The 25,760-nt window shown below is 41.0% G+C and overlaps 1 protein-coding gene across 23 annotated transcripts in view; it reads left to right on the top strand.

Annotated features, from left to right (window-relative positions):
* pabir2 (PABIR family member 2) overlaps nt 1-19,701 on the top strand; it is an 89,317-nt gene extending 69,616 nt beyond the window's left edge. For 14 of the 23 annotated variants that reach the window (XM_069893576.1, XM_069893582.1, XM_069893596.1 and 11 more), the window contains 2 exons: nt 6,838-6,934; nt 14,423-15,395. In XM_069893576.1, the coding sequence (XP_069749677.1) occupies nt 6,838-6,934; nt 14,423-14,603 (278 nt within the window). In that variant the 3' untranslated portion in view covers nt 14,604-15,395. Of the gene's footprint in view, nt 1-4,270; nt 4,389-6,837; nt 6,935-7,520; nt 7,540-9,087; nt 9,107-14,014; nt 14,374-14,422; nt 15,396-16,171; nt 16,537-16,568; nt 17,772-19,682 lie in introns of those variants that run through there. The other 9 variants (XM_069893586.1, XM_069893580.1, XM_069893575.1 and 6 more) reach the window with 9 other exon arrangements.
* The last annotated feature ends 6,059 nt before the right edge of the window (nt 19,702-25,760 follow it).

Raw genomic sequence — 25,760 nt, 5'->3', positions numbered from 1 at the left:
TATTTTTTAAATTTAAATTTAGAGATGCAGCATAGTAACTGGCCCAGGAGCCCACGTGATCATGTAGGAGGATACCAGAGAAACTCACATGGACACAGGGACTCGAACCTGCATCACTGCCGCTTTAATAGCTTTCTGTTAACCACTACACTAACTATGCCTCCCTGAATTAGCTGCAGCCTTGTCTTTCACTTCACCAAATGTACAGCTCACCCACAAGAAGTGAGGCTTAACAGTCAAAAGAAAGCAACCCATGATAGGTATCATGCACCCATCGTCTAACATGGAACAGTTCAGCTGTTGTGTTGACCTTCATAAACCAACTCCACATCAACCTACCCTCCCTCACAGCCCATAACTCTCCATTTATCTTGCATCCACGTGCTATTTCAGTCTTTTAAGAGTTCCTATTGTACCATCCTCCATCACCACCCCTGTCAATGCATTCCAGGGAGCCACTCCTCTATGTATTTTTTTAAAAAATTGACATCTCCCCTAAACCTTCTTCCATTCACCTTCAACAGATGTTATGCCATACTTGGAATGTTACAGTTTGTGCCATTCTGGTTGCCCATTACAAGAGGAAGTGGAGGATTTGGAAAGAGCACTGAAGGAATTTACTTGGATGTTGTTTGGTTTAGAGGGTACGAGTTATGAGGAGAGACTGAGGGGAAACCTGATAGAGGTGTGTGAAATCATGAGGGACATTGAATCAATCTTTTCCTTAGGCCGAAATTGTCACACTCGAGAGGATATATGTTCAAGGTGATGGGAGGAAGATATTTTACGCAGTGATAGATGCCTGGAATGGGCTACCAGGAGTAGTGGTGGAAACGGATACAGTAGTCGTATTTAAGAGGCTTTTAGATAAACTCATGAATGTCAAGGGGATAGAGGGATATCAGGCACTGGCAGCTGATTTTTAGTTTGATTTGGACATACTGTTCAGCACATATGTGGGCTAAAGGGCCTGTATCTGCAATACATTGTTCTAATTAACCCCCCCCCCCCCCCACAATCACCATCATGGACTCCAACCTTCAAGCCAACTCTGTATCCATTTGGCCAGCTCACTGAACTCCTCACACTAATAGCTGAGACTTGTATTCACGCAATGATATTTGTTTATTTGTATTCCTGTATATGAATACTAGTCCTGCATATGCATTGTTGTGTGTCTACATGTTTTGCACCAAGGATAGGAAAGCAGGTTGTACTTGGGCAATCAAATGACAATAAATTTGACTTGATTCTGGATCACATGGTCTGACCTTTCAAAGCAGCCTAGCATCTGGGCTACATAGACCTTCCCAAGGTCTATGTAGAGAATATCTACTGCCTTATCCTCATCAGTCTTCTGGGTCACCTCTTTTTTTAAAAAACTCAGTCAAATTTGTGAGTCACTATTTTGTAAGTGTAAGGTGTCACAAAACCATACTGATCATTACTAATCCTGGCCTTTCCAAATGCAAGTAAATTCTGTCCTGATCTGATGTTAATCTCACCACTTTATAGTTCCATACTATCATCGAACACTACCACACAGAAACAGGCCCTTTGACCTATTCAGTCTGTGCCAATGACCTGCACTCAGACCATACCCTTCCCATCCGTGTACATGTTCAAATTTTTCTTAAATGTCAAAATTGAGCCTTAATTTACCAATTCAGCTGGCAGCTCATTCCATACTCGCACCACTCTCTGTGAAGTTCTCCCTAATGTTCCTTTTGAATTTTTCCCCTTTCACCCTTAACCCATGTCCTCTAGTTTTTATCTCTCCTAACCACAGTGAATAAATTCTGCTTGCATTTACTCTTATCTATACCCATCATTATTTTATATTCCTGTATCCCCCTCCTTTTTCTACACTCCAGGGAATAAAGTCCTAATCTTTCCTTGTAACTTAATTCTTCAAGTTCAGGCAACATCCTTGTAAATCTTCTCTGAACTCTTTTCAATCTTATTGATATCTTCCTTGGTTAGGTGACCAAAATTGCACACAGTACTCTAAGTTTGGCTTCCCAATGTCTTCTATATTTTTACACTAACATCCCAATTCTTTTACTCAGTGCTTGGATTTATGAAGGTCAATATGCCAAAACCTCTCTTTACCACCTGATTGACTTGTGATGCCATTTTCTAGGAAATTATGAATCTGTGTTTCCAAATCCCCCTGTTCTACAGCATTCCTCAGTGTCCAGCCATTTACTGTGCATATCCTTCCTTGGTTTGTCCTTCCAAAGTGCAACACCTTACACTTATCCACATTAAATTCCATCTGCCATTTTTCCAGCTGGTCCAAATTCCTTTGCAAGCTTTGAAAGCGTTCCTCGCTGTGCCTGCACTTCCAATCTTTGTGTCATCTGCCAACTTGCTGATCCAATTTACCACATTATCAACCATATCATTGATATAGATGACAAACCACAATGGACCCAACACCAATCCTTGAGGCACACCACTAGTCTGGCCACCAGCCTGAGAAGCTGCCATCTCTGGCTTCTTCCATAAAGCCAATGTCTAATTCAATTTACTACCTCACCAGGAACATCGAATGGCTGAACCTTACTGAATAATCTCCCTCGTGGGACTTTGTCAAAGGCCATGTGGACAATATTCACAGCCTTTCCTTCATAACTTTTATGGTAACCTTGAAAAACTAAGATTTGTTAAACACGGCCTACAATGCACAAAGCCCTGCTGATGATCCCTAATCAGTCGCTAGCTACCTAATCTCTTAAAATAACTTCCAGTAACTGACATCAGGCTAAATGTCTTATGATTTCCTGGATTATTTTTAGAACTTTTTTTTATGTACAACAGAACAACATGAGCTACCCTACAATCCTCCGCCATCTCATCTATGGCTAAGATCGTTTTAAATTAATCTGCCAGGGCCCCTGCAATTTCTCACTAGCCTGCGTCAAGATCTAAGGGAATATCTTGTCAGGCCCTGAGGATTTATTCATCCTTGTTTGCCTCAAGACAGCAAGTTCCTCCTCCTTTTTCATCTGTATAGGTTCCATGACCTCACTGCTTGTTTGCCTCACTGTGTCAGTCTTCTGAATAATTACAGATGCAATAAAAGCTATTTAAGATCTCCCAAATCTTTTTTGGCTCCATGCATAGTTGACTACTCTGATTTCTGGATGGCATGGTAAAAATAGTAGTTAGCGCAGGACTACAACAGTGTCAGCTGCCCAAGTTTGAATCCAGAGCTATTTGTCAGGAGTTTGTATGTTTTCCCTGTATCTGCCTGGATTTATTCCATGTGCTCTGGTGCCTTCCCACTTTTCAAAAATATACAGTGGTTATAGTTGATTGGTGTACAGGGGATACAGGCTCATGGGCTGGTTAGTGTGCTGCATGTGTAAAATATTAAAAAGATTTTCAAGAGGACCAATTTTGTCATCTGCTATCCTTCTGTTCTGTAGCAACCCATAGGATTTTCCTTCACATTATCAACCAAAGCAATCTCTTGTCTTCTTTTAGCCCTCCTAATTTCCTTAAGGTTTTCCTTGTATTTTTTTCTATTCTGTTGGTACCTCATTTGCTCCTTGTTGCCTAAACCTGCCATATTGAGGATCTTTATCAGATCCTCAATATCCCTTAAAGAAAGGTTTCCCCATGCTTATTAACTTTGCCTTTAATCCTGGCAGGAACATACAAAATATGTACTCTCAAAATTTCACCTTTGATGGTCTCCCATTTACCAAGTACATCATTACCACTGAACAACCTGCTCCAATCTGTGCTTCTTTTTCATTTCCTCACAATTGGCCTTTTTTCAATTTACAATCTCAACTTGAGGACCAGACATACCTTTGTCCATAATTATGATCACAGTGTTCCGTTTTACACATACATTGTCCTTTCTTGTTACTAATAGGAGATCCAGTATTGCACTCTCTCTAGTTGGTACCTCTATATATTGATTTAGAAAACTTTTGACAAACCTATTTCCCTGGTGTATTCTTGCAGCTTTTTTTTTTAAATCGTTGGCCACCCTCCAGCCTATGGGCACCTAACTTTGATGCAGAAATCTCTGCCGGAGGCTGGTTTCTTCCTCGAACTAGAATTTCCAGTTTCAGTTGAAGCTGCAATTTCTTCCAACCTTAACCTAATGTCCTGGGATACACTTGACCATGACCGAGGAATTTATTTACCTTTATTTTTAAGACCTTTTCCACCTCCTTCTATAATGTGGCTTCTCTTTTAGACATCATTGTTTAATTCCTGAGTTCCCTAGCCTCCATGTATCTTTTCACAGTCAATGCCGGTGAAAAAATTATCAGTTTGTGATCTGCACTTCAGTCTTCATGTGGCTGTTCCAGAGAGTTCTGGTCATTGGTGACTGCATATTAATGACGGGGGAGTTCAGAAATGGGTGTTTCCACCAATTATGATGGTAGGTGACTTGCATAGGAGATTATTATTTCCCGGCTCTTGTGTACCAGGTGTTGCTGCACATGGGAAGACCTTTCACCTCTCCAGTTTACCACAGTAAATATTTTAATTATGAAGCCAATTAGATCTGGCCACAGCAATAAGAAAAATTAACCCAAGTCCAGGTTTTGTGGACAAAGTCATCTTCATGTTGGGCGTTGTGCCATCAATTTGTGAGGTGCGCCTGTGACTGTAGATGCATGCTCCTTCAGATCTTTATTAATTTCCAATCCTGCTGAGCAATGCAAGTCTTTTTTGAAAAAGGATGGAATCCAAAACAGTTTACATCTTGTGATGGTCTTTTGTAGTCATTTTTGAAGTGGAGGAAAGGCCACTGCAATTTTATGCAAAAATCATGTGACAAGCAATGTGATAATGCCTAATTGATCTGCTTTTCATCTAATTTTGGGTGAATGGTATAAAGGATTAATTGCACTTATGATAGTACCCTGGACTGTTGAAGCACATCTTAACATAGAACATTACAGCTGCAGGTCCCACAGCCCACAATGTTGTGTCGACTTCTGTAAACCTCCTTCACAACAATCTAATCCTTCTGTCCCTCATATCCATAATCCTCTATTTTGCTTACATCCACGTGCCCATATAAGAGTCTTCAAAATATCCCAACTGTAACAGCCTGCACCACCACCCCGAGCAATGCATTCCAGGCACCTACCACGTACTTTTTTTTAAAAACTCATACGTGTGTGTGAGAGATATATAAATGAATAAATATATATATTAAAATATATGAGATATATATATATATTTATATATCACTCACACACACACACACACACACACACACACACACACACACACACACACACACACACACACACACACACACACACACACCTCCTTTCTCTAAGCTCTTCATAATCATGTAGACCTCTGTTGTCACCTCTCATTTTTCATTACTCCAAAGAAAATAAAACCTTACCTCACTCAATCTTACTTCATAAGATGTTCTCCAATCCAGGCAACATCCTGGTAAATCTCTGCACCCTCTAAAATTTCTACATCCTTCCCGAAATGAGTGATCAGAACTGAACACAATACTCAGTGTGGTCCAACCAGTTTTTTTAAAAGTTGTATAGCACAAGGCTATTACAAGGCCAGTGACCAGGGTTTGAATCCGACGCAGTCTGCAGGAAATTTACATGCTCTCCGTGACCACATGGGTTTCTTCTGGGTACTCCAGTTTCCTCCCAAGTTCCAAAGTCGAATGAGGTTAGTAGGTTAGTTAGTCACAAAGAGTGTATTTGGGTGGTGTGGTCTCATGGTTTCAAAGGGCCTGTTACTGAACTGTATCTTTAAATTAAATTGACATTACAGCTCTTGACTTCAATATCCAACTAATGAAGACCAGCACACCATTATGCCTTGTAATCTACAGCAACCTTCTCTGGATTATCCACAACACCTCCAATTTTTAGCCCCTTTCACACTCGCATCCCAGTAAATCAGCCGTTCAGTGTGTTCCGGGATAGGAATGGGGGTTTGGCCTTTTACACTAGACCACTCCTAACTGGGACACTGAACGCTTTCAGACTTGCAAGGGTTTATCCCCGGCGTTTAGTCTGTTCTACCTTTAATCGGAAGTGCCTGCAATGCAATTGCCCGTTTCACACTTGACTGATCTCAACTGACATGATCTGAAGATGATGATGACGTCATCTGATGCCGGCGCTGAGCAAATTTTGCTTTCACACTTGCCACTTTAAAGGCCAATTGGCGTTCGATTCCTGGGATCACTGGCAAGTGTGAAAGGGGATTTTGTATAATCTGCAAATTTACTGACTCATCCCTCCACTTCATCCAAGTCATTCATAAAAATCACAAAGGTCAGGGGTCCCAGAACAGATCCCTGCAGAATGCTACTGGTCATTAACTTCCAGGCAGAATACTGATGTAAGACTCACTGGTCTATAATCCCCAGGATTCTCTTTGCCTTTCTTAAATAAAGAGACTATATTTGCTTTTCTCCAATCCTCCAGTACCTCCCCTGTGGCCAGGGAAGGTGAAAAACTATTGTTAAATGCGCCACCAATCTCTTCCCTGCTTCCTGTTGTAACCTGTGCCCATATCTCACCTGGTTCCAGGACTTATTTATCTGAACGTTTCTACAAAGATTCAGCACTTTCTTTTTCTTAACCTTGACATACTCCAGCACAATTGCCTGCTGTATTAGCCTGAGAACAGATGGAACTTCAATGCACTGTCACTTTTGAAAGTACACTACTCTCTCTCTCTCCAGTGCTAGCCTGGAATTTTGTGCTGCAGGACCCTTGAAGTTCAGGATTAGGTTCCCCAAGTTGGAGGCTGGAATGTTTGAGAGGGAAGCATTGTCTGCAGTTTGATGATTAATCTCTTTCCGTGACTCAGGTGAAATGGAAGCTGAAAGCCAACCAAAGCGACTGTTCCAAGGAACTGCAAGCATGCTGCCATCTGATCCATCCCATTCGCCAGAACGCGGCCCCTGGTGAGGTTGCCTTTCTTCCACAGGATATTTCATTAATTGTTTCTCAACTTGTATTAAAGAGAGGTTTTCCTTTGTTGAAGCAAGAGTTAGGCCGTACTCTGTTGACCTCTCAGTGCCTTCAGATCCTACAGGATAGTGCTGCTGGTGTTTGTGTAAACACTGAAATGCTGGAGGACCTCAGCAGGTGCCACAGTGTCCATAGGAGATAAAGATCTATAACCCGCATTTCGGGCGAGCCCTTCTTCAAGGTATGAGTAAAAAGCAGACGGGCACCTGAATGAAAAGGCTGGAGAAGGAGGGACAGGTGGAAGAGCACAGGGAAACAGACCAAAGGTGATGATAGGATGACAGGAGAGGAAAGGTGGGAATTGATCAGGGGAGCATGTGGCCCTGAATACAGAGCTGGAGGAAAGGAGACTGGGAAAAGGAAGGAGAGAGACAGCGAGAGAAAAGGGGAAATGGGGATCGGGGAAGAGGAGAGATGGGGGCGGGGGGGGGGGGTCCAACAGAAACCAGAGAAGTTGATGTTAATGCGATCTGGTTGGAGGATGCTCAGATGGAATAGTGCTGTTCCTTCATTTTGCAGGTAGTCTCAGTCTGGCAGTGCGAGAGACCATGAACAGACATGTCAGCAAGGAAGTGGGATGGGGAATTGAAATAAGTGGCCACTTGCAGCGGACAGAGTGAAGCCGCTGAATGAAGCGATCTTCCAGTCTACGTCCACTCTCTCTTGATGTAGAGGAGACCCCAGCAGTAGCATCAGGTGCAGTAGAAGGTCTGTTTAGAACCCCGAATGTTGGTGAGGAAAGGCACATGGGTGTAAGTGTTATATTTCTTGCGATCGCAGGTACGTGCCAAAGGGGCAATTGGTGGGAGGGGAGGAGTGGGTGAGGGAATCATGGAAGGAGTGGTCCTGTGAAAGGTGGGGAGAGGAAAAGATATGTCTGGTGGTGGGATCATGTACTCGATGGTGGAAATGGCAGAAGATGATTTGTTGGATGCGGAAGGTCATGGGGTGATAGGTGAGGACATGGGAATGCTGACTTTGTTGAATGTTGGGTGGAGGGGTCCAGGGCAGATGCACAGGTATTGGAGTATCTGTGGGTGAGGGCCAGGTTCATAGTGGTAGAGGAGATGTCAAATTTGAAGAATGAGAGCATAGAACAATGACAGCACAGAAACCGGCCACTTCAGTCCCTCTAGTCAGTGCTGAACCACTTTTTCTTGCCTCGTCTCACTGACCTGCACTCAGTCCATAGCCCTCCATACATCTCTCATCTGATCAGCCATGATCTGTAAAATGACAGTGCTGGCTCGACGGGCCGAAGGGCCTACTCCAGCTCCTATTGTCTATTGTCTAAATTGTCCTTAACTGTTAAAATTGATTCCGCATCTACCACTTCAGCTGGATTTGTTTCACATTCCTACCACTCTAGTTCCCCTCATGTTCCCCCTAAACTTTTCCCCTTTCACCCTTAACCATTGTCCTCTTGTTTGAATCTCACCTACCCTCAGTGGAAAAAGCCTATCTACATTTACTCTGTCTATCCCCCTTATAATTTTAAATACTTCTATCAAATCTCCCCTCATTTCTTCTCTGCTCCAGGGAATAAAGTCCTAAACTGTTTAACCTTTCCTTGTAACTCAGTCTCTGAAGTCAGAGCAACATCCTAGTAAATCTCTGCACTCTCCATCTTATTGATATCCTTCCTGTAGTTAGGCAACCAAAACTGCACACAATACTTCAGAATTGGCCTCACCGATGTCTTATACAACTTTAACATAACATCCCAACACCTGTACTCAATACTTTGATTTATGAAGGCCAATATGCCAAAAGCTTTCTTTACAACCCTATCCATATGTGACACCACTTACAGGGAATTATGCATCTGTATTCCCATATCCCTCTGTTCTACCTCACTCCTCAGTGCCCTACCATTTATCGTGTCTGTCCTTTCTTGGTTTCTCCTTCCAAAATGCAACACCTCACACTTGTCTGTGTTAAAATGCATCTGCCATTTTTCAGCCCACTTTACCAGCTGGTCTAAAACCCTTGGCAAGCTTTGAAAAACCTCTTCGTTGTCCACAACCCCTCCAATCTTATTGTCATCTACAAACTTACTAATCCAATTTATCACATTATCATCCAGATCATTGATGAAGATGATATACAACAATGGTCCCAGTACTGATCCCTGAGGCACACCACTAGTTATAGGCCTACAGAGTGGGTAGCAATCATCCATCACTATTCTCAGGCTTCTCCCGTCCAGCCAATGTCAAATCCAGTTCACTACTTCACCGTGAGTACCTAGTGTTTGAACCTTTCTGACTATCCTCCCTCGTGGGACCTTAAGTCCATGTAGACAACATCTACAGCCTTTCCTTTGTCATCATTCCTGGTAACCTCGAAAAACTCCATAAGATTCTTTAATAATCACGATCTACCAGACATAAAGCCATATTGACTATCCCCAATTGGTCCATGGCTATCCAAATAATTGTATATCCGATCTCTTACAACACCTTCCAATAATTTTCCTACTATTGACGTCAGGCTTGCCGGCCTGTAATTTGCTGGTTTATTTTTGAAGCCTTTTTTTAAACAATGGAACATGTGAGCTCCCTTCCGATCCTCCAGCACCTCACCTGTGGCTAAGGACATTTTCAATATTTCATCAGAGCCCCTGCGATTTCTACACTAGGCTCCCTCAAGGTTCAAGCAAATAACTTGTCAGGCCCTGGGGATTTATCTACTCTTACTCACTTTAAGACAGCAAGCACTTTCTCCTCTTTAATCTGTGTTGGTTCCATGACCTCACTGCTTGTTTTCTTTACTTCCCTCAACTCTATGTCTGTTTTCTTTATGAATTCTGAGGGGGAAAAAAAAAAGATCTCCCCCATCTTTTTTGCCACCATAGTCGAGGGGACAAATTTTGTCCTTTACTATTCTTTTGTTCTTTATGTACCTGTAGAAACCCTTAGGATTTTCCTTCACATTGTCTGCCAAAGCAACCTCATATCTTATTTTAGTTTTTCTGATTTCTTTCTTGAGATTTTTATTGCCTTTTCTATACTCCTCAAGTACGTTATTTGCTCTATGCTGCCTCTACCTGTTATGCACCTCTCTTCTTCCAAATCAGATCCCCAATATCCTTTGCTGCAGTAGCATGGATCTCCCAGAAGTTCTAACCTTGCCTTTAATCCTTACAGGAATATACAAACTCTGTACTCTCAAAATTGCACCTTTAAAAGTCCTCCACTTACCTCGCACATCCTTGCCCAAAAACAACATCCCAATCCACACATTCTGGATCCTTTCTCATTTCCTCAAATTTAACCTTTCTCCATTTTAGAATCTCAACCCAAGACCCAGACCTATCCTTCTCCATAATTAACTTGAAACTAATGGCATTATGATCACCGGACCCAAAATGTTCCCTTACACATACCTCTATCACCTGTCCTGTCTCGTTCCCTAATAGGAGATCCAGTATTGCACCCTCTCTAGTTGCTACCTCTATATTTCGGTTTAGAAAACTTTCCTGAACACATCTCTGATGATCTGGCATGGATGACCTTGTCCTGGGAGCAGATGTGATGGAAATTGAGGAATTGAGAAAAAGGAATGGAATCCTTAAAGGGAACCAAAGAGGATCACAAAGTAGCTGTGGAAGTTGGTGGATTTGTATAAAATGTTCACTGGAAGTTTGTCTCCTGAAATGGAGAAGGAAAGATCAAGAAACGGGAAAGTTACTAGGGATAGACCAAGTGAATTTGAGGTCATCATGGAAATTGGCAGCAGTGGATAAAGTTGACGAGCTCATTATAGGTGCATGAGCAGCACCAAGGTAGTCGTCAATGAAGCAGAGGAAGAGTTGAGGGGGTTTGCTTGTGAAGGGCTCCACATAGCCAACAAAGAGGTAAGCATGGCTGGGGCCCACAACTGCCTTGCACAGGGGGTGCTCTCTCCATGACTCCTTTGTTCACTCCTCCCTTCCCACCAATTGTCTCCTTGCTACCTACCCCTGTGGCTGCAAGAAATGCTAGTTTTGCCCACACCTCCTCCCTCACCACCATTCAGGGCTCTAAACAGTCCTTACAAGTGAAGCAATAACTCACTTGTGAGTCTGCAGGGGTCATCTATTGCATCTGGTGCACCAGTTATGTTTCCTCTACATTGGAGAGACTTTTTTTTTAATTTTAGGGGGCCCCCGACCGACCGCCCGCCCTCCCGACCCTGCGAGTAGGGGCTCGTCCCTTCCACCTGCCGCCACATTGGAGAGACTTGATGCAGGCTCGGAGATTACTTCATTCAGCACCTTTGCCCTGTCTGCCACAGTCGCATGGATCTCCCAGAGGCCAGCCATTTCAATTCCCTGCCACATTTTCTTGCCGACATATCTGTCTATGATCTCATGCACCACCAGGCTGAGACCACCCACAAATTGGAGGAATAACACTTTGTATTCCATCAGGGCACCCTCCTAATAGATTGCATTAACATTGCCTTCTGCAGTTTCCATTAGGATCCCCCCCCCCCCAGCTTCCATCTTTCCCCTTCCCCATCCCTATTTCTCCTTTCCTCTCATTGTCTCTTTCCTTTGCCTCCTTCCCTCCCTGCCCTTTCCTCCCTCCTCCTCCCCCACCTTTTCATTCAGGCGCCTGCCTGCCTGCTTTAGGGTCATACCTTGAAGAAGGGCTCAGGCCCGAAACGTCAGGGATATATCTTCACCTCCCATGGGCACTGTGTGACTTGCTGAGCTCCTCCAGCATTTCTGGGTTTTTACCACAATCACAGTGTTTGCAGACTTTGCTATTTCTCTCGCTGCTGGTGTTTGGGAATCTTGATTCTACTTGTTTTGTTAAACACCAAGTACCATTTTACGTAAACCGGCTACTGCATGCATTGGATTACTGCGCACTCAAATGTACTTCCACAAATAGATGCAGCAGGCACACGTAAACAATAGTATCTACACGTGTGCGCACACTATAATGAGTACATACTTCCAAATACATACTGATCAGGAAATGTGCACTTGATTGCCAAGGCCAGCACTTGCAGCCTGTTCCTTACTGCCAATTTCTTGAATCATTGCCATCTGTCCAAGGATTTAGACCCAGCAACTCCAGAGGAGTGCCAATATTTGCATGTCTATCAGAGGTACAGTAAAGGAAGAATCTGCAGTCTTGGTTGGAGTGCTCACAGATTTGGGAGAGCTGTTGGAGTGGTTGGAGGAACTGTTTGTTTGGGAAAGAGTGGCACCCACACATTTGTTTGCCTGGATGGTGTGAAACTGTAGATGACTCATGCTGATGACTTCAATTACGCTCGTGATCTGAACTGAAACTGGTGTTAACCTTATACTCCTGAGGAGTTCCTATTTATCTAATCTCATCTTCCCCAGTCATCTTTAGACAATGTGTCCAAGAAGGATTTCTAACACAGTGTATGAACAAGCCAACTCGAGGAGTGGCCACACTGGATCTAGTATTGAGTAATGAACCTGGCCAGTGGAAGTGACCACAGCTCCCTGACCTTTAGCATAGCTATGGACAAGGATAGGAGCAGGCAAAATGATGGTATTTAATTGGGGAAGGGCCATTCATGATGGGATTAGGCAAGATTCTGAATTGGCTTGCCTGTAGAAAGCAGAATGCCTGGAGGTCAGTGACTTGAGGGGTTCTGCAGGGATCTGTTCTGCCACCTCTACTCTTTGTGATTTTTATAAATGACCTGGACAAAGAAGTAGAGGGATGGGATATTAAAAATGTGGATGATATAAGGGTTGGAGTTGCTGTGGATAGTGTCGTAAGTTACAACAGGATGTAGAGTTGGGTGGAAAAGTGGCAGATGGAGTTCAATCTGGGTAAGTATGGAGTGATGCACTTTGGTAAGTTGACTTGAAGGCAGAGCACAGGGTTAATGGTAGGATTAACAGTGTGGGAGGAGAGAGGGGTCTTGGGATCCAAATCCATGGTCTCTTAAGGTTTCTGTGCAGGTTGATAGGATAATTAAGAAGGTGTATGGGATGCTGGGCTTTGTTAGTTGGAGGCTTGAGTTCAAGAGTCATGAGGTAACATTGCAGCTCTATACAACTCAGGTTTGACCACACCTGTTCAGTTCTGGTGACATTACAGAAAGGATATGGAAGCTATGGAGAGGGTGCAGAGAAGATTTATAAGGGTGATGCCTGGATTGGAAAATAAGACTTATGAGGCAAGGTTAGCAGAGTTCAGCTTTTTCTTTGGAGCAAAGTATGATGAGAGGAGTCTTAATTACACGATGATGAGAGGCATCAATAGGGTGAGAATAGCAAATACCAGAGGACGTCTGTACAAAGTGAAGGGAGGAAAGTTCAGGAGGAGATGTCAGGGGTAAGTTTTTTTTAACACAGAGAGTAGTGGGTCCTTGGAATGCATTGCCAGGTGTGGTGGTGGAGGCTGGAATAATCAGGACATTTAAAAGACTCTTGGATAGACACGGGGATAAAGCAGGTTAGGGAATGTTTAGTTTGTTGAGTAGTTTAAAAAAAAAATCGGTCAGCATAACATCGTAGGCCAAAAGGCCTGTGCTATAATGGTCTTAAAGCTTTCTCATTTCAAGGAACAGCATTTTGACTCATCTCTTTGGTTCCTGATGTGAGGTCAGGATTAATCATGCAACTCTAAACAGCACATAGCTACTGCTGTTCAAGAAGGCAACTATCTACCACTTTCTTGAGGGTACTTAGAGGAGCATCATTGCATACCATCTTGCTGCATTTTCCAGGAACATGACATTGCTCCACAGTGGCCCACTCTGAGATCCACACAGAGGAACAGCCCACAAGTCTATTCGTCCTCATTGCCCCTGTGACCTGTGGGGATATTTAATTTGCTGCTCCTCCCACTGACTGAGTTCCCATTGAGATTTTTTTTATGTTCCCTTCCTGAGTTCTGGACATTTCTATCTCATTCACAGGCACTAAAATGAATGTGGGTTTCTGCTTGTGGAAAGTGGCTGAGAAAATAACTGCATAATCTGTCACTTATTAATTATTTTGCTTTGTTTTAACTGATTTCTAATTCTAGATTTGACATGAATAAGCATCCTCACCATATCCACTCAATGTCAAGACCCCTCCCAATCTTCCAAATGTAAGTGGGTGGAGGCCTGAACTGCGAATCTTCCTCACCTGGCAATCCGCCCACTGGTCAACTTTCTTCCTTAAATAAGAACTCTGATCCGATACACACTGCATCACATGTGGCCTCACCATTGCCCAATGAATCCGTGGTGCAGCTGCCTTTTGTTGACGGTTTTCCTCCCGATAAAGTGTAACAACTCCCCAAGTGTGAGCCAGCACTGGCCCAGCAAGGCTGCACCATTTCCATCAGAGTTGACTCCAGGTTATTGAAAGAAATAACCCAATAAATCTGCTTAAAGTTTGTTGCATTTGGATCGTTTTTTAAAAATTTACAGTTTTAATTATTTTTCAGTCCAGTCCAGAGTGGCGATGTATTCCTCAGTCTCTCGACAGACTGTCTGGATGGCAACATTAGCAATGGTAACTCAGGCCAAGATTCCCTGGCAAAATGCAACGCGGTGAGAGTGTCTCCAGTGGCCACGTCTGATCCCTGCTTGTCTTTCACGACAGATCCTGAATGTCCACCAAAGTGACCATGTTTCCTGACAGAATGTTTATATCAGAGAATTTTGGAAGACAGCATATCTGTAGTAATATGGTGTAAAATGTGCAGTGCCATTAATATACGTCATTGTGTTGCAGGATCTCCCTGTAAAGAACTGATTGTAGGAATTTTGAGAAATATTGTCTCCATTTTTATTTCTTCTGCTGAAATTGCTCATTTACGTTTTGCTTCAGAACTTCAAATCGGAGACTGTAAGGGTCTCCATGGAATCCAGCCAGGATAGTATATTCTGACTTAGCATTCACAATGTTAATTGTTAGTGCAGCGCCAGGTTGTTCTCTTTATTTGCTTGCAAGCAACTTTTGTTATGAGTAGCACTAAATGTAAAGGGCTTTGACTTGAATTTATTTTTAAGCCATTGTTGATTAGATTTCTGGACTTTTCTTAAATAAGCACAGTCGTTAAGGACAGGAATCTTCACGACAGTGGGCGAGATGGGAGTGTGAATTGAAGGCATCAGAATTCCATTCGTTCTTTTGTACAGACCTGGTTACTTCAATTGTGTTTCTGTATTGAATGTTCCAAAAGCACCTTTTGCGCAGAGTCTTCAGACTCCTTCAGAGTGTTCCTATCCTGTTAACAAAGATGAGCATTGTGTAACATACCAGAGGTGGGACATCATCTGACTAATTTAATGTTCTGCTTCACAGCTATCCCAGCCACTGGTAATCCATCTTTCTTGGAATATGTATAATTAACAAATCCTTTAAACAGTTTACAGGCTTCTGGTAAAATAAATTATTAGTTTATTGAGCGACAATGTGGGTTCACCATAAATAGCATCTTAAAAAAGCTGATCTTTTTCTGTTGTATTTATATGTGTGTTTACTTTGCTGAGTGTGGAATTATCAGCTGATTTTTTTTTTGTTGCCTTGTTTCAAGGCACTGAACAGTAGCTCATGCAATTCATGGAATTAGTTTTGCATTTTTCAAGACAAGGGGGAAAATGCAAAAACCTGGAAATCCCAAACATTTGGTTCTGAAATGCTGCACTGATTAGAAATACTGCGTGGGTATCATGTCTCTCACCTGCAGCAACAGTGGGGATATTTAACTTGCTGCTCCTGCCACTGACCGAGTTCCCACTGAGATTTTTTTTTTCATGTTCCCTTCCTGAGTTCTGGACATTCTATTTCATTCACAGGTACTAAAATGATAAGTGGGTTTCTGCTTGTGGAAAGTGGCTGAGAAAATAACTGCATAATGCAAACGTTCTGTACAAACACAAGCATTGCAGCACATAAATCCTCTGTTTACTTGTGAATATTACAAGTCATTAGAGAAATGAAACAAGAAGCCTGGTGTGCAGAGAATATTCACTGCTCAGTGGATAAAAATGACAGGGGGCTTCTTTCCACATAACGTTTGGGCCCATCGACTTGACATTTCCTGCTTCTTTGGTTTCAGTGGGAGGAGTAGGTCCTCACCCTCGAGGCATTTCTGTTCAACCTGTCACTCCACTATTACTTGTAAATTTTATCTTCACAACTAGTCCTTGCCAGTGATTTCTAAGCTCAAGCCCTCTGCAACTTTCAGCAATGACCATCATCAATCTCCTGTCACCTATGCTGCAGTTGGTGCGACAGGAGAGCCACCATCAGGGCCTGAGGGACAATTTGGTAAAAGGCATCGTTTTGGAGCAAATGTGCTCTGCTGGACTACAGCTGAGCAGAGTGATGGTGAGTGTGTTTCAGGTCATACTTGAAGTAGAAGCATCCTGACATGAGCCAGGGCAAAGTAAAGGCGACTTGGTCACTGCGTCCAACTCCTCTTCCTCAGTCAGGTGGTTTGCCCTGGTGAAGAGGAATACTTCGTGAGCACTCAGTTGTCAATCTCTAATCTTTTTTTTTTTTTTTTTTTTAAATTTTTTATTTTTCACACCATAAATCACAATAGCCATGATATACACTTTTTCTTTTCCACACATTTACAGTGGTCAATCTCTAATCTTGATGCTGCTCCATGGAGGTGTACATAATCCAGATTGGAGTCCATTTCCTTGATGACAAGTAACCAGCCTGCAACCTGTACTGGGTGCTATATGCAGATCACAGTCTCAGACCAGGAGAGGAGATGCAGATTTGCACAATGAATTGCTTGTGTCGGCAAAGCTGCTGTCCGTAATCCAGGAGATGAATGTGATGTGGTAACAACCTGTATATATGAAAACTGCAGTCTGACGAAGGTTGAGTGAATGTGATTAATGTTTTCTTTCAGTGCACGTTTATTGTCACATGTATCACAAGGTTGTTTTGAAAGAAGTCCAGCGAAACATTTCATCCATAGTACAAGAAGTGCAGAAACAATACTGAAGTGCAGTTACAGAGATCAGCTCGTTTAGAGCAAAGATGGCAGTTTTACTATTTGGGATTGCTTCAGGAATCTGTCAACAGTAGGAAAGAAACTCCTTGAATTTGGTGGTTTGCAAGGGGATTTTGGTGTGATAAAATGTTGGTTTAGATCAAGGATTTAATGTTTTCAGTGAGAAAGCTCCATATCAACAATAGAACGAAGTGAAAGCCAAGATTGCTTGTATGATGTCGTGAATTAATTTCACACAGTGAAAATCGGTGATATGGAGGATTATTTGGTTCACAAGTGTGGTATGACAATGCATGTCAGATCGTGATGGGCTTCAGGTCCTGATCTGTATGATTTGTTGATTTGCAGACCAGAGAGCTGGAACATTAGAGAGCCTTTCTGTGAAACACTGAGCCAATGGCTCACTCATTTCAACAGGGAGAAGTTTACAGGTTGGTTTTACTGATGCTTTCTGCAGAACACCTCATTGACAGTGAGCTAGTGCCAAACCATTTTGTGCTGGTCATAATTAAATTTTGTTTGTCGTATCTTCAAAGATCTCTGGATTTTCTCTCTTGTTTTCAACAAGTTTTCAAAAGGGTTTGTGACCTTTAACCTGATGATTTGTGGGGTAACACTGCCATCCTGTGGCTGATGTGAGGTTTGTGAATGTTTTGGTATCGAGAATTACAATGTGAGGATCTCAATACATATAAAATATTTTATTTCATGTGAACAAAATGCATGAGATAGAGCAGAAAATCATGGGTGATCGTATTTTTCTGACATGTACATGGCTATCAATTATAAATAAATTTTACTTTTTTAACAACAATGGTTTTAACATTTTCAAATGAAGGTTAGTGCGTTTGCTGTCATATGAGATGAGATTAGAAAACAAGATTATATTTGAAAGGTATAACTTGAAATGGATCCTTTTCCTTATGGCTGTTGAGAGCAATTGTAAAAATGGTGTCAAAGATTGGAGGGTTTCAAATGTAAAGGAACAGGATGATCCTAGCAATCAGGACGCTGAGTTCACATTGGTGCTGAGGGAAGATTTCAAAATGATCAGAAAATTACCAGCCCCTTGGGGCCATGGATTTGTTTTTGACAGAGTTGTTGAATGATGTGGCTGGAATCCACAAATAGTTACAGCACAGGAGACCATTTGGCCCACTGAGTCTCTACTAACTCTAAAGAAGAGCACCTACTCCCCAACCTTGAAAATCTGTCAGATATTTATTGTTCTTTTTCTCCGGGGGGAATGTCAAATACTAGAGGGCATGGGTTTAAGGAAAGAAGACGAGCATTGGAGTCACACAGCGTGGCAACAGCCCCGTCAACCCAACTTGCCCAGGCTGGCGAAACTGTCCCACCCACACTAGTCCCACCTCTTTGCATTTGGCCCAAATCCCTTGAAATCTATCCTATCCATGCATCCATCTGATGTTTCTTCAACAGTAATTTGCAATAATAGCTGGCCTTATCCACTTTCTGTTCCATCCCAGCACCCTCTGTAAAAACAGTTGTACAGAATGTATAAGGCGCATTTTTTTTTCCTCACAGAGTGTTCAATGCCTGGAACGGGCTGCCATGAGGGACGGTGAGAGCAGGCACTGTGGAAATGCAGAGGAGGCATTTAGATTTAAATATGAACAGGCAGGGAGTGGAAGGACGTTGATGTCGTGGAGGCAGATGGCAGTGGAATCTTGATCAACAGTCATAGACTGAAGAACCTGTTCAATGTTCGCTTTTAACATTAACCTTTTAAATTAAATCATACAGCATGGTAACAGGCCCTTCTGGCCTTCGAGCCCATGCTGCCCAAAAACCCCAATTAAGTTACAACCTCCATATGTTTTGAAGGGTGGCAGAAAAGGGGAGAATGTACTGACCATCCAGAATTGCTGCCACTGTAATTGATGTGCACTAATTGCTCCATTAATTTACTCCATTACACTGCTAGATTCATCTAGTCCTTGGTTCTTTTGACAATTGCCCTTATTCTGTGGTCTCTGCTCCTTCCACTTAATCTGTTATGTAACACATGTATTCAGTCAGATTCTCTCACAATCTCCTTTGTTCTCTGGAAAAAAATTCTGATTTCAATCTTCACACAAGGTTTTTGAAAAAGTTCCACACAGCAAGCTGCGCTGGACAGTTCAGTTGCATGGGATCCAAGGTGAGATAACAGAATGGGTAGAAAATTGGCTTCATGGAAGAAGACAATGGGTGATGGTGGAAGGTTGTTTTTTTGACAGAACTGTGACTAGTGGTGTGCCACAGGGTTCGGTGCTGGGCCCATTGCTCTTTGTCATCTCTGTCGATGATTTAGATGAAAACGTACATGGCATGATCAGCAAATTTGTGGATGCCACTAAAGTGAAGATGGTTATCGAAGATTGCAGCAGGATCATGATCGGTTGGGCAGGGGCATGCCTGATGGAATTTAATACAAAGAAGGGTGAGGTGTTGCACTTTGCGGGGGTCCCTAATCATTTATTTGTTTGAAAGCAACCGTGGGGAGAAATGATCGATCAAAGCTTTGATTCGGGATATGATACTGACTGGCCCTTTCCCAACCCGCTGAGCTCCTCCAGCAGCTCATCGTTTGCTCAAGATTCCAGCGTTTACATTTCTTGTGTTCTTCATTATTTTTTTAACAACTGATTGTCTTTGGAATCAAGCTGCGAGCTCTCTTCCATAACTCCTGATGATGTTTGTGTTTGCTTTTCTGTCTCAGAACATGGAGCAATCCAGCACAGGAACAAGCCCTTCTGCCAAACGTAATATTCAAATCAAACAAAAACTCTGCAGCTTGAATCGGATAGATATCCCTCCATCTCCATCATTTTCTGGTTTCTATCCAGAAGCCTCTAAATTTTTTAAAAAATTTTAGACATACAGCACAGTAGCAGGCCATTTGGCTCACAAGTCCAATTTACACCCAATTAACCTGTACCCCTGGTACATTTTGTACGATCGGAGAAAAACCACTGATCGCTGGTGCTGTGAAGGCATTGCGCTAATTGCTATGCCAACTGTACTACTGTATCAGCTTCAACCACGACACCTGACAGCCTGTTGTAGGCAACCACCATTCTATGTAAAGTATTTGCTCTACAAATCTCCCTTAAACTTCCACCCGTCACCTTAAACACAAAGCATCTAGTGTGTGTTGTTTTTTGCCCTATGGTAAAGATTCCCATCAAAGCCTCTCATTTGAGAGGAGTCACGTGATGGAGTAGTGGCCGGACGGTGAACTCCAGCCCTCTCCAGAAAAGTCGGGAAAAACAAGAGAAAATACAAAGGCACAGAAATACAAGTTAAAGAAAAGTGAGTATAAAGGTGGAAAGAAGATGGAGACAAAAGGAGAAAAATCAAAATCAACGGAAAGAAGAGAGGAAGAGAAGACAACGGAGGAAAAAGGTGAAGGCCTTACCTGTCCGAAGAGGCCCGCTGTGGAGAGAGGGCCCCACTACCTCAGGTCGGTAGAAAAAGAACTACAACAATGGCTCACAGAGCCGAGTAAAAGTGCGCAACCGCGCATGCAAAAAAACACACCGACGGGAGGGGGGACCAGCTGGGGAGTCGATCTCCACAGCCGGCAATGACAGCTGCAGAACACCTGCAGCAAGAAGAGACCACAGAAGACAATGGAAACAAGAAAGAAGAGGAGGAAAGGGCAGCAAAGAAACAACAGATGGTCAACCCAGAGGAAGAAGAAGAGGAAGAGTACAGTGAAATAGATAAAGGGAAAGGCAAGGTAAAGGATATACTTGCTCTTGTTAGAGGATACATGGAGTCATTTAAAGAATGGCAAACACAGGAATTCAATGATTTAAGAAGAAGAATAAACAACACAGAAGAGAAAATAAATAAAATGGATATGACCTTAACAGAAATGGGGAAAAAAATGGACAAGATGGAAGAACGGGCAATAGCAGCAGAAATGGAGGTAGAAGACTTAAAAAAGAAATTGGAGGAATCTAATAAAAAAACTAAAGAGACACAAGAATTACTAGCCCAAAAAATAGATATAATGGAAAATTATAACAGAAGAAATAACATAAAGATAGTGGGCCTTAAGGAAGATGAAGAAGGCAAGAATATGAGGGAGTTTATAAAAGAATGGATCCCTAAGGCCCTAGGATGTCCAGAACTACAGCAAGAAATGGAAATAGAAAGGGCACATAGAGCATTGGCCCCTAAACCACAACCACAACAAAAACCAAGATCTATTGTAGTAAAATTCCTAAGATATACTACAAGAGAAAAGGTACTGGAGAAGACAATGGAAAAAGTAAGAGAGGGCAACAAACCACTGGAGTATAAAGGGCAAAAAATCTTCATTTATCCAGATATAAGCTTTGAACTCCTAAAGAAGAGAAAAGAGTTCAATACAGCAAAAGCGATTTTATGGAAGAAAGGATATAAATTTACACTGAAGCATCCTGCGGTATTGAAAATATTTATTCCAGGACAACAAAACAGACTATTCTCGGATCCAGAAGAAGCACGAAAATTTGCAGAACAATTACAAAAATAGACTGAGGGATGAAGACGGGTAATGAGAGCAAAAATTATCACGATTGATATGTATGTGGGTAAAGACAAAAATAGACTGAGGGATGAAGAAGGGTAAGGAGGGTAAAAATGACCACGATTGATATGTATGCGGGTAAAGAGGTATAAGAGTGAATAGAGACAATGGGCATATGTGAAAGTATCTGTAATTAGAGGAAAACATAGAGAGTATAGACAAGAATTAATAAGAGAAGGTAATGGAATAGAGAGAATAAGGAGGGAATTAAAAGAGTGACCTTTGTGACATATAAAAAGCGAAATCTTTTCTGGGGGGGGCTGGGTGGGGGAAAAGAGCGGTCACTGCAAAATCAGTTGACGCTTGCGAGTGGATTCGCAAATCCAAATGGAGAGGGGAGATGTGGTTGTCCGACAAGGGATAAAGGGCAACTCAGGAGGGGAAGGGGAGATTGGGGATAAAGAAGATAGAAATAGGAGAATAAGGAAAATGTTGGATGTTGTAGGAATGTTGTCTGGTAAAGAGTTGAAAATAAGAAAACAGAAATGGAAAAGGAGGAAAGGTAATGATGGAAAAATGGAAAGAGAAGATAAACAAAATATAAAATGGCTACGCTGAACTATATGACTCTAAATATTAATGGAATACATAACCAAATTAAAAGGAAGAAACTACTAAATTTACTGAAAAAGGAAAAAATAGATATAGCATTTGTCCAAGAAACACACTTAACTGAATTGGAGCACAAGAAATTAAAGGGAGATTGGGTAGGACATGTAACAGCAGCATCGTATAATTCAAAAGCAAGAGGAGTGGCTATATTAATTAGCAAAAATGTGCCATTTAAAATAGAAGAGGAAATAATAGATCCAGCAGGGAGATATGTTATGATAAAATGTCAGATATATTCAGAGCTTTGGAATCTACTTAATATATATTCACCTAACGAAGAAGATCAAAAGTTTATGCAAGATATCTTTTTGAAGGTAGCTAATACGCAAGGGAACATACTAATAGGAGGGGATTTCAATCTGAATTTGGATCCAAATATGGATAAAACGGGGAAAAAAATTAACAGGAAGAACAAAGTAACCAAATTTATAATTAAATCAATGCAAGAAATGAAACTTGTGGACATATGGAGGAAACAAAACCCAAAAGAAAAGGAATACTCATACTACTCGACTAGACATAAAACATACTCAAGGATAGACCTATTCCTGTTATCAGCCCACATTCAAAACTAAGAAAATGGTATTGGCAACAAGGAAAAAAGACAAACAAATTACATATAATCCAAAAGAAATTAAGGAAAACTTCAGAGAATTCTATGAACAATTATACCGAACCGAAAACGAAGGGAAAGAAGGGAAAATAGATGAATTTTTGACTAAAATTGAACTACCAAAACTACAAATAGAGGAACAAAATAAATTAACAGAACCATTTGGAACAGTAGAAATACAAGAGATAATAAAAAATTTACCAAATAATAAGACACCAGGAGAGGATGGACTCCCAATAGAATTCTACAAAACATTTAAAGACCTAATAATACCGCCCCTCCTGGATGTAATCAACCAGATTGATGAGACACAAAACTTACCAGATTCATGTAAAACAGCAATAATTACAGTGATACTAAAACAAGGGAAAGATCCACTCTCACCAGTGTCATATAGACCAATATCTCTGCTAAACACAGATTATAAGATAATAGCTAAACTATTAGCGAACAGATTAGCAGAACAGGTACCGAAAATGGTAAATTTAGACCAAACTGGATTTATCAAAAAAAGACGCACAACAGACAATATTTGTAAATTTATTAACTTAATTCATGCAGTAGAAGGAAATAAAGCACCGGCAGTAGCAGTTGCTTTAGACGCAGAGAAGGCCTTCGACAGAGTAGAATGGAATTACTTGTTCAAAGTATTGCAAAAATTCAGTTTACCGGAGAAGTATATTAATTGGATTAAAGCATTATATAAGGGACCGTTAGCGAAAGTGACAGTAAATGGACATGTATCAAAGCAATTTAACTTAAGCAGGTCAACGCGGCAGGGATGCCCACTATCACCATTATTGTTTGCGCTAGCTATAGAACCACTAGCAGAATCGATAAGAAGAGATAATAATATAAAAGGAATAAAAATAAAAGACAGGGAATATAAAATCAGTCTGTTTGCGGATGATGTGATAGTGTACTTAACAGAACCAGAACTATCAATAAAAGAACTATATAAGAAATTGAAGGAATATGGAGAAGTGTCGGGATACAAGATAAACGTAAATAAAAGTGAAGCAATGCCTATGAATAACGCGGATTTCTCAAAATTTAAGGAGGAATCCCCATTCAGATGGCAAACGCAGGCAATAAGATACCTAGGTGTGCAAATAAACAAAAATCTAGGCCAATTATATAAACTCAATTACAATCCACTAATGAAAAAATTACAGGACGATTTAGAGCATTGGAAAGAGCTACCACTAACACTGATAGGAAGGATAAACTGTATTAAAATGAACATTTTTCCAAGGATACTATACTTATTTCAGGCATTGCCAATACAACTGACAGAAAAATTCTTCAAAGAGTTAAAGAAAATAATAAGGAGATTTTTATGGAGAGGGGGGAAACCGAGGATAGCACTAGATAAATTAACAGAATGGTATAAACAAGGAGGCTTACAATTGCCAAACTTCAAAAATTATTATAGAGCCGCACAATTAAGGTACCTATCAGATTTTTATCAAACAAGGGAAAAACCAGACTGGACGAGACTAGAATTAGATAAAATAGGGGAAAAGATACCTGAACACATATTATATAAATGGGACGAAAAATTGGTACAACATAGAACTTCTCCAGTATTACACCATCTCCTCAATATATGGAAGAAGATTCATGTAGAAAGAAATAAAATAAATTACCAAATACCAAAACTAATATTGACGCAAAATAAGCTACTCCCTTTTACAATAGACAACCTTGCCTTTAGAAAATGGGAAAAAAAAGGGATTAAAAGAATAGAAAATTGTTTTTCAGGAAGTAGATTCTTATCCTTTGAACAAATGAGAGATAAGTACAATATAACTGGAGATACAGCGCTGGCATATTACCAACTGAGATCCTACTTGAAAGATAAATTAGGAAACAACTTGAGTTTACCAGAGGGAAGTAACCTTGAATATGTGATTACAGATACAATGTTAATCAAAAGATTTATAAAAAATATGTATATTAAACTGCAAGAAAAGGAGAATGAGGAAACAAATGGTAAAACTAAACAAAAATGGGAACAAGATTTAAATATAAAGATAAAAAAGGAAACATGGGAGAAGTTATGCTCTGGAACGATGAGAAATACAATAAATACGAGGCTGCGTATGATACAATATAATTGGTTACACAGACTAAACATTACACCGCAAAAGTTAAATAAATGGGACCCAACAGTATCTGATAGATGTTTTCGATGTAAAAAAGAAAGGGGAACAACAATTCATGCAATCTGGACATGTGAGAGAGTAGAAAAATTTTGGGATGATCTCAATCAGATATTAAATAAAATAACAGAAAACAATATACCAAAGAATCCAGAGATCTTTCTCCTAAGTAACATAAAAAATAAAGAATTTGGAATTGACTTGGAAGATGCACAAAAAAGATTTGTCAAGATAGCCGTAGCAAAAAAATGTATTATGTCAACCTGGAAATTGGAAGATAATTTGAAAATACAACAATGGTATATAGAAATGAATAAATGTATTCCATTAGAAAAAATAACATATAGTTTAAGAAATAATATTGAAATATTCGAACAAGTATGGGAGCCTTACATTAAATACAATAGCGAAAACCTACCGGGAACAAACATTACCTAAGTTGATGGAAGGAGAAGAAAAGAAAAGAATGGACTCAGTAGAATTTCTGGTGTATTTCTGTTGAATGACAACATTGTCTAACTGAATTAATGCAACCTAGATTGTATACCTAAAATGGATGAGAGGGGGGGGTGGGGGGGTGGCTTGGGAGGAGGGAGGGGGGAGGGAGAAAAAGTCACTGTAAATGTGTGGAAAAGAAAAAGTGTATATCATGGCTATTGTGATTTATGGTGTGAAAAATAAAAAATTTAAAAAAAAAAAAAAAAAGCCTCTCATTTGATTTTATATACCTTTACTGGGCCTCTGATGCTTAAGACCAGTGCTTTTCAAACTTTTTCTTTCCACTCACACACCACCTTAAGTAATTCCTACGCCATCGGTGCTCTGTGA

This window comes from Narcine bancroftii, chromosome 8 (assembly GCF_036971445.1).
Source record: "Narcine bancroftii isolate sNarBan1 chromosome 8, sNarBan1.hap1, whole genome shotgun sequence".
In the NCBI taxonomy this organism is placed as follows: Eukaryota; Metazoa; Chordata; class Chondrichthyes; order Torpediniformes; family Narcinidae; genus Narcine; species Narcine bancroftii.
Note: the sequence above shows the minus strand (reverse complement) of the source record. Positions and strands in the feature narration are given on the sequence as shown.